We start from the raw sequence: 9689 nt of genomic DNA on the forward strand, positions 1-9689 counted from the left end.
TTCGAAATCGGTTCTACGTACCAAAAATATATATCACAATATCGATTGCACTAGACATCAATATGTGATGTTCGAACAAGATATATTTTGTATAGCACGAAAATAAAAATATTTTTCGATCACCATTTTATAAGACTTTATTTTCTCTTTCACGAGTGAAGTGAATAACCCACTAGATTTGAACATAAATTTGTTTCCATATTTTCTTTGATTGAGATGTCCAAGACTAGTCAGTCATCTATACTATCTATACTATATTTACTATTAATCATTTTCGTAATCCGAGGATTGACATGAATTAGTTGATACTGGAGGCAATTGTAGACCCGTTATTGTGGGCAAGCATGGGCCGTGATTTCTTTTGTCTCTTCAGTATCTTTGTAAAGCCTAGATTTCCACACTCGAATATAACTTTTTTAAAAAAACATATTAAATACTAAATCTCACAAAAGAAAATAATTATATATCCAATACCTAGCAATCGACTTTTCAATAATCTTCTTCCTTGACTCTATCCCCTTACATTTTCTATGTATTCATCTCCGTCGTTTGGATCATTATCTAAAAATAAAATATTCAATACACTCTTGCATCTAGCAACTAATTTGATTTCTAGTAAATGACAAATTTTCATAAAAATAATTAATAAATACACACGCAAATATCAGAATTCAGACATAAGCATATTAACATAATCCAAATCATAATTTCTATCTTGCGGCACGTAGACCATTGGAAACAAGAGATGACTGTACAAACATAATGCATAGATTTATAATAAATATTTCGGTACAGTACGGTAACGATAATGAATTTTTTGGTACAATAACAGTATGAAATTTGAAAATTTCGGTATATACCGGAATACCGAAATATCGAAACAATATAAAAAAATTTAAAAATATATAATAATTTTAATCAATAAATTTTAAAAATATAAGATTTTTTTGCGGTATAAAACGGTATATACTGAAATCATACCGACATCTCGCTATACCATACAATTCCGGTATGATCGTTATGTTAGTAATATGTGCTGAATATTTACGTTAGAGTATTGGCATAAAATTTTCTTATACCGTAATTTTAGTATACTATATGGTATACAATTTTTGATACGATATTGTACAGTATACCACTCCTAGACGTAGCAATCTTGTAATTGGCAACTAGCCTACTTGCAATTTATGCAACTACATCATGTTATGAAGCTGAAAGAAAAACCCTATGTCAGCACTTTCAGTTGCGTTCTACATGAGGATAACGCAAAAACGATTGTAATAAATATTTGAATCATCAATATTATCCAATTATTTGGCTTCGTATAGATAAAACTAATAAGAAATCGCTTAATCTGCCTTAGTTGCTTGGTATCATGATATCAAACTGTTAGAAAAATGAGTTTTGTACTTATTTAGAATCGATAAAATAATTCGAACTAACGTGACGAATGAATTTATTTCTCGATTACCAATTAGGGTGATTGAGAAATTAATTGAGTTTGAACTTTACCAATTAGGAATGGTGCATGTCTTTTGATTCAAGATTTTTCATTTTCTATAAATAGGACTACATTCATTTGCATTCAATACACAAGTTTCTCTTCTTCTCATTTCTCTCTAAGTTTAGTTCTATATGCGAATTTTTAAGTATTATCGCTTAACATTAAAATTTTTAAGATATAAAATCTTCAGTTTGGATTTTCTAAGCTTATACGCTTGAATTTGAATTTTGAAATTAAATTCGAGAGTTATCTTCTAGTTTTGAGTTTTTTAAGCGTTTGCGCTTAACTCCAAATTTTGCAAAATTTAAATTTTTAGAATTGGATTTTTAAGTTTAACGTTTAGAATTCGAAATTGGAAAATTTGTTTAATATCTGGATAGCGTTATAAACATTTCAAAGTTTGCGTGACTTTAATATTTGTAGTGATACTGTTTTGAAGTCGTGGTATTTGTATCTTGAGAAATGAATTACCAACAATCGTGAGCACCGGGGCGTGACAATATCTTTTTAAGGAAAAAGAATCAAACTCTTGCATTGAATTTTTTTCTCATAGCCATTTGGTTCACCCACTTTTATCATGTGATTTCTCAAGACAAATACTAATACAATATTAGACCAACACAAACAAGATAGGATCGAGTACGTACATGATGCATGCATTTGATATGAGAAATAATTTATGAATTTCGAATGACTTCATGTATCTTGTGAGAATCTAAAATCCATCAGACCAAATCAAGAAATGCATAAAGTTATATATATTTCATCCAATATAATATATATAGTCTAAATCAAAACGATTAATATGTTATGAAGTCATTTAGGGCTTCCAATGATTGACATATTCTGTTCCAAACATGAAAAAGGTGATGGTTGATTCGATGTATCTTCACAGCTTTTGCCATTCCAAAAATGTTATCTTCTTTAGTCACCAATATATACAACTTGATCTCATTACATATACCATCTCCTCAATATTGTTTGATGATTCAATGTCATATTATTAAGCATTAATTTTAAGCTGATCCTAATAGAAAATTGAGTATGACTCTTATGAGACGGTCTCACGAATCTTTATCAGTGAGACGAGTCAACCCTATCGATATTCACAATAAAAAATAATACTCTTAACATAAAAAGTAATACTTTTTCATTGATGACCCAAATAAGATATTCGTCTCACAAAATACGACCCGTGAGACCGTCTCACACAAGTTTTTGCCTAGGAAATTAATTCATAAATTAACATAGAAGGTTTATATATGTCCTTGGGCACTTAAAATAAATTCTGAAAATATGTGCATACCAAAATTATATTTTTTTAAGGATAAAATTTTAATAATAGTTATTTTAAAAATATTTAAAACAATTTCAGGAGCCCGTATTTCTATTTTTTTTAATTATTCATTATTTTTTCACCGACGAATCACTAGTAGAATTTCCTTGATTTACTTCACATATTAAATGAAGTAATAGTTAGATAATTGCCGAAGTAGACGCAGGTGAAGTAATAGGGTATCATTTTACTTCGCATTATCACCGAAGTCGTATCCAAGAAATTAGCGAAGTCTTTGGCTGGAATTAGACCGATGACGAAGTAAAACAACGTCTTCTACATCATCGATAAAGTAAAGTGCAGAGGTAATAGCTTATATATAACTGCATAGTTTATATAGAATGACGAAGTAAATGTGTTGTATTACTTCATAAGTTTTGTATTTTTGTGAAGTAATTGATGCGAATTACTTCAGTGTTATGGAACTAAATTAGCGACGATTTCCAATTAGCGACGATTTTGAAAACATAATCCGTCGCTAATTAGCGACGGTTTTGACGTTACCGTCGCTTATTAGCGACGGGTTTATGATTGTCTGTCGCTAATTAGCGTCGGTTAAATAAAATACCGTCGCTAAATAGTGACAGTGAGGTCAAAAACTGTCGTTAATTAGCGACATTATTTATATAAAATTTAAAATTTTTTTAACTTTTCACTTCATCAAAACTAATGTGTCGAAGTAAAAGATTATAAAAAAATTGGAAGTGAAGCACGTATTTTTTAAATTGTGAAGTAAAAAATAATGTTTTACTTTGCTGGTGTTATTACCGAAGTTGATTGATATATATTACTTCATAATTCACAATCGCCGAAGTAACGAGTGGCGAAGTAAAAGCCAAAAATTCTACTAGTGAATGCTTCTAAAAACCAAATGACAGTGTTTATTATTTCTAGATCGACAATAAACATTCAAACAAGAGGTAAAAAAAACAATTAGCTGCAATGTGTCTGGATTAGTAGAGTAGATAAGTGTTATGTCAATTGTCATGAGTTCGATTCTCCCACCAACACCTTCTCACCCTATCGTACGTACATGGCTTACCCAATGTGATTTATCTGATTAGTGTGTCTGATGATATATTCAGTAAATTTTAAGACCCTCGGGTTGGCCCTAAACATATGTTGCGTCTTTACAAATTTCTTTTTGTTAAACTCGTTTTCCCTTTGTTTTGGAGTTCAATTAATTGGTATATAGATTACTGAAGAATCAAAAAATACGACCTTTTAGAGGTGTTTTTTTAATAAGATTGTTTGTAGTTAGTTAGAATGATTTTTTGATTAAATATTTTTTGGATTATTATTGTTAAATAATTGTTATAGGAGTGTTGTATTTTTTATTTTAAATATCACAAAAACTCATGTGAGACCGTCTCGTAATTCAATTTTCTGAGACAGCTCACTTATCAGACAAAATCATGAAAAAATATTGTTTTTTATGTCAAAACTATTACTTTTCAATACAAATATAGAGCGTGTCAATCTGTCTCACGAATATAGATCCGTGAAACAGTTTCACAAGAGACCTACTCAATAAATATTTAATCATTTGTGTATGGTTAGTTTTAATTTATTTTATCTCTAGATTTTGTTTTATCACTAGATAATGTTGTAGTGTGATATTTCGAATGTTTCAAAATTTGGCACATCATAACACCAAAATTAATTATTTTAAACTCTTCAAATTTTATTAAAATATAACATAACATTACTTATAACATAGATTTCTATATATTTTCAATGAGCAAAAAAACATTGAATTTTTTAAAAAATTGGTGGAGATTAAGTTTTAAAAACAAGAAGGAACAATTTCCCAATTACTTATAAAACTCAAAAGTGGACATGACCATGGGTCCAATGAGTCCTTGTGACAGGACAGAGAGAGAAAAAGTCCTAATTCAAAATTTGCAAAGTTGTTTGCACTTTTATTTAAATCACCTACTCCTTGTGCCATTTTGGAAACCAATATGCTCTATATATAAAATCCATTCTACACACAAAACACACACAATATTCTCCCTCAAAATACACTAAAATGTATAAGCCATCCCCTCCAACAAAATCTTTCAATCATTCCCTTCATATTTTCTCCATCAAACTGCCACCCTCTTCCTTAACTTACATGAAACACAAAACCCTAATCCAAGCCTTCGTATTCTCGCATATTTATCGACTAGCTCGAGCTCTAACCAAGGCGAAATCGTTCCTACTTCGACACCTCAAAGACATACACTTCATCCACTTTGCGCGATTCCCGTTGAAGAAATTAGACAAGAGCGGTAAGCAGAAGAAGAAGCTCTTTTTTGGTTCATTCAGACTGCACTACAATTGGTGTTCTTCACATGTCATGCCTGTGATGCAGCTTGAGAACTCTTGGAGTAATTACCCGATTTCGACTTATGAAAATATGCGAGACGATGATGACGAGCTTTCGGGGTATCTGCAGTGGCTTGAGGAGAAGGGTAATGACATGGATTCATTCAGGATTAACGAGATTGATAAGCTCGCTGATTTGTTCATTGCCAATTGCCATGAGAAGTTCAGGTTGGAGAAGCAAGAATCTTACAGAAGATTTCAAGAAATGATGGCTAGAAGTATATGAATATTAATTCATTGTAATAATGGATTATCAATTTAGATTTATGAAATTTGTAACTTTTTCTTTATTACTTTTTCTCTCTTGAATTAGTGTGATAATACTATTGACTGCATGGAGTTTGGAGAAATCAAAAAAGGGTTATTGAATTTTCTTCTTCTTTTTTTTTTGTTTTATTGAGATTTGTGCATATTCAAACCTCGTTTGTGTAAATATTTGTTGAATCACAAATTGTTTTAACACCACCCCGCCCCCCCGCCCCCCCGGGAACTCATAATGAATCTATTTGGCATATGAACTAGTAATATTCAATCTTTACGTACGACTTGCTATGAATTGATTGATTAATTTGATAGGGATATTATTATTATTATTATTATTATTATTATTATTATTATTATTATATTGGTTTCAAAAATTTAGTACATGTTGGGACAATATCATGTTCTTCAACATTTTCTATGACTTTGCTTTACAAAAGAAACATGTTAAATCCGTTTCGAATATATGCCATTTAAAAGTAAAAAATTCCTAGCAGAAAAGCAAAGAAGAATAATATAATATAAACGAATGCTCCTAATCAATTTCACAGAAGCTACAGGTGGAAATTAGAACTCTAGTGAACTTATCTTTTTGTGAGTAGATCCAGGGTCGAGCTTGAGTATTCAAACATATAAGATTTCAGCGACGTTGAGTTAAAACAGTGTAGCGAGAGTAACATTGGCATGGATGACGAACTCTTGTGAATCATGAAACTCTTATGCGTCAAGTTGCTGACACTGTATCGTTTGATCTAGTTAGCTAGATGATCCGTAAAAGAGATAAGTCATATTAATCTATCACTCAGACTCATGGTAGAATTCCATCAGTCAGCTAAATGACTTTGCGATGTTATAAGTATAAGAAATTAAAAATAAAAAGTAGAGTTGTGTTTTAGCGTATATTTTGACCTGATTATAAATGTTTGATCATAACATGTCAATTATTTCCACTATATTGTACACTTGTATGATTATATCATTGTGCGTACATATTAAGGTGAATTTTAGAGTTCGAGCTAGTACTTTATTTTTGGGTTGTATCGATTAATTACATTCACTATTTTATAAGGTTGTATTATTTGGTATATCAATTGATTCATAGCATTCAATAAAGTAACTACACAATAAAAATATTTATTTTCACCAATACCATCAAATTTAATTTTTTGTAAAATACCAGATGATCGATCAATATTGATACTCGCTTTGTGATCTATTTGATTCCTATTATTTTCACTATGAATTTTCATAAAGAGTAATTAAATATAATATAAATAATATATAATTATATTTCCAAAGTTGAATTGAAGCAGAGGGGACTTGAGAACGGGGATATTTGCAAAATTTGAAGATCTTTTTTTTAAATAACTAGTTGACCAATATTAAAAAACAAAATAACCTCTTGAGATCAGCGCCATTCTCAAGATATCTGTTATGCAATCTTCCGTAGAGAAAGGAGCATGATTCATGAAATTGCATCAGTCAGTCTGCACAACCAATCCTCCCATCCAAGCTGAACAGTCTGTTCAACTCCTTCCATATAAGCCACCGATTTTGCCAATGGAAAATAAAACATGACCATGATGATGATCTCTGCCCACTATTCCCACACTAAAGAAGTCCCATGAGTCAAAAACTAATGCATCCACATTAACTTAAGGACATTAACAGAAGGTGGTTGCCAAAAGGTTACTCGAGAACGAAGTAGCACCACCAAAGGTATCTTTCGTGTGAACAGTGAGTGATTCGCTACAGTTCAACCAGCCATAGCAACAACATCCTGACAAGTAACGTGCTTTCCATCAAAAACCAGTTTATTCCGAGCCATCCACCCGTTCAAGCAGAGCAGAACAAAACATTCAAGATCATCCTCCACTCTATTATCTATTATCCAGGTGAAAAGATCCACAAAAGAACCACCTTTAAAATTATTTAAACTTGGCCAAAAAGCTGAGCTTTTCCATATTAGTCTAGCTTTCTCACAATACCAATATATGTGAGAAATCTGTTCAAGGTATAGGCCACACATTGGAATCTGGACTTCAGACGCTTGGTTAGCCCGCACTTTAAACTATTGATTTCAGCTTCCTCATTTTCTTGCGCCAAGTAGTAACCCGATCGAACACTATACTCACCCTTCCACAATGTATCATTAATGATGTTGCAGTCCCATATCAGACTCCCGCAAGTGAGATGGAGTTTTCTGGGGAATCGTAATTGGTTTGAAAATTTTAGGCTGCAATAACCAAGGATCCCTAAAGACAAAAACATTTTCTCCTTTAGCTATATGCCATCGAAGTCCTTTAGTAAGCAAACCAACCCAACCCATAATAAACTCCTCCAAACATATGATTGTTGGAATTATTTTGTGAACTTACATAATTTAATTAATTGTATATTAACAAGTTATCTAATAAAAAATCAAATAAGATGATCTAATTAATTATGGGTTTCTAAAGTATTAAATAAATTGGTACGGTACATCACCCAGTCCTATTAAATCTTTTAAGCACAGAGAATAAAACATAATATATACGCACAGACATGCTAGATATCTCCACTTCTCCACTTCTATCAACTAAGGCAAGAACAAGGTGTTCAATTCTCTGTTATCTTGGAAGATTCATAACTCAAACACTAGATCAATCAATGGATTCAGGTACGTGTTTACTGTTATTTATATTTTTTGATAATTCGACATGAATTCCTGACGTGTGGTGATGTATAAATTTAATCACATGATTTATAGATTTAATTTTATTAAATCACCGACCATGATGAGTTGTGAGACGCCTCCAACAAGTTACGTTTCTGTTAGGAAAGTACTTCATTTTGTAGATTCTGGCAGCAACAGACTCTGGATTCATTATGACTCGTCAAGCTTGTTTTGCTAATAGTATTATTTCCCAGAATACTAATCATCCTTCTGATTTCGTCCGACACAGCAATCTCCATTTTCGCCAATGAATTCGTCTCTCTTGACCCATGATTCACCCACCAATAACTTACAATCATCGCTTGAAGACGCTGAGAGAGTGCTAAAGACAGCCAGAATTATGCTCATGGAGTAGGAAGGGAAAGCCAGAGCAAAGCACTTGTCGAGCTCCAATTGAGAACAACTTACCCTGCCATCTTGTAACTTGCGCCAGACCTGTTCCTTAATGCCCTCAAAAATTCGTTGTTTACTTCGCCCTGGGAAAGCTGGGAGGCCCAAATACATCTCATAATTCTCATTTCTCTCCATTCCCAAAGCCGACGATACCATATCTTTCATAGACGAGTTCCTAAGTTCAAACATCGGATTGTGTTCAGTATCGGGGAAAAAATGTTTTTGCATTTTTTGATGCACATAAAAAATAAAAAATTGCAACTCTGGGCTCACTTATAAAAATTAATATAAGATCTCTGAGCACTTATTTTTTTATATCTGATACAAAATATAAGATTTTGAATATAAAATTGTAATAATTTTATTAACATTAACACTTGCTACGCTTATGTGGGTATATTTTAGTATCAAATCTGAAATAATTGATGTTCAAATATCATATATTATTACCATATTTTCAATGTTTTATATCGATTTTCGTCCGAAAAAAGACGTGTCATTAATACCAATACTTTTTATACATGTTTGGGTACTCAAAAATCATATATTAATATCAGATCTGAAATATATGTTACTCAATAAATTATATTAGTATCATATTTAATGTTTTGCATTGATTTTTATTTGAAAAAAAAAAACATGTGGATCCAAATAATGAAGAAAATTTTTTTGGTGGATCACAGAGTACTAACACATTTTTTTTCTTCTTTTCTTTTTTTTTTCTTTTTTTTAAGAGTGATCACAAATTCAAATTTGAGTTGGGAGATTTAAAGGTATTTTAGCTTTTTAAAAAAAATTTATAAAATAATGCTTACTTAAGAGTCATGTCAGTAGTGCCCACATTAATTGTCCACCATGGGTGTTATATATATATATATATATATGCTGCACACTTACCGTGCACACCTATGTGAGCACCGATGAGGTGTCACTCACCCATTGGATGTGATATAGATTTGATATGATGCACACCTACCGTGCGCACCTATGTAAGCACCGATGAGGTGTCACTCACCCATTGGATGTGATGAAATATAGAAAAATTGTGTATCCAATGGGTGAGCGACACATCATCGGTGCTCACATAGGTGTGCAGCATATCAAAA

General features: G+C 31.7%; 1 protein-coding gene across 1 annotated transcript; it reads left to right on the forward strand.

Annotated features, from left to right (window-relative positions):
- The first annotated feature begins 4872 nt into the window (after nucleotides 1-4872).
- Nucleotides 4873-5439, forward strand: LOC140957338 (uncharacterized). Its single transcript, XM_073414545.1, has one exon. The coding sequence runs from the start codon at nucleotides 4873-4875 to the stop codon at nucleotides 5437-5439; it is 567 nt and encodes a 188-aa protein (XP_073270646.1).
- Nucleotides 5440-9689: the final 4250 nt, after the last annotated feature.

Source organism: Primulina huaijiensis, chromosome 2, assembly GCF_012295235.1.
Source record: "Primulina huaijiensis isolate GDHJ02 chromosome 2, ASM1229523v2, whole genome shotgun sequence".
NCBI classification, from domain to species: Eukaryota; Viridiplantae; Streptophyta; class Magnoliopsida; order Lamiales; family Gesneriaceae; genus Primulina; species Primulina huaijiensis.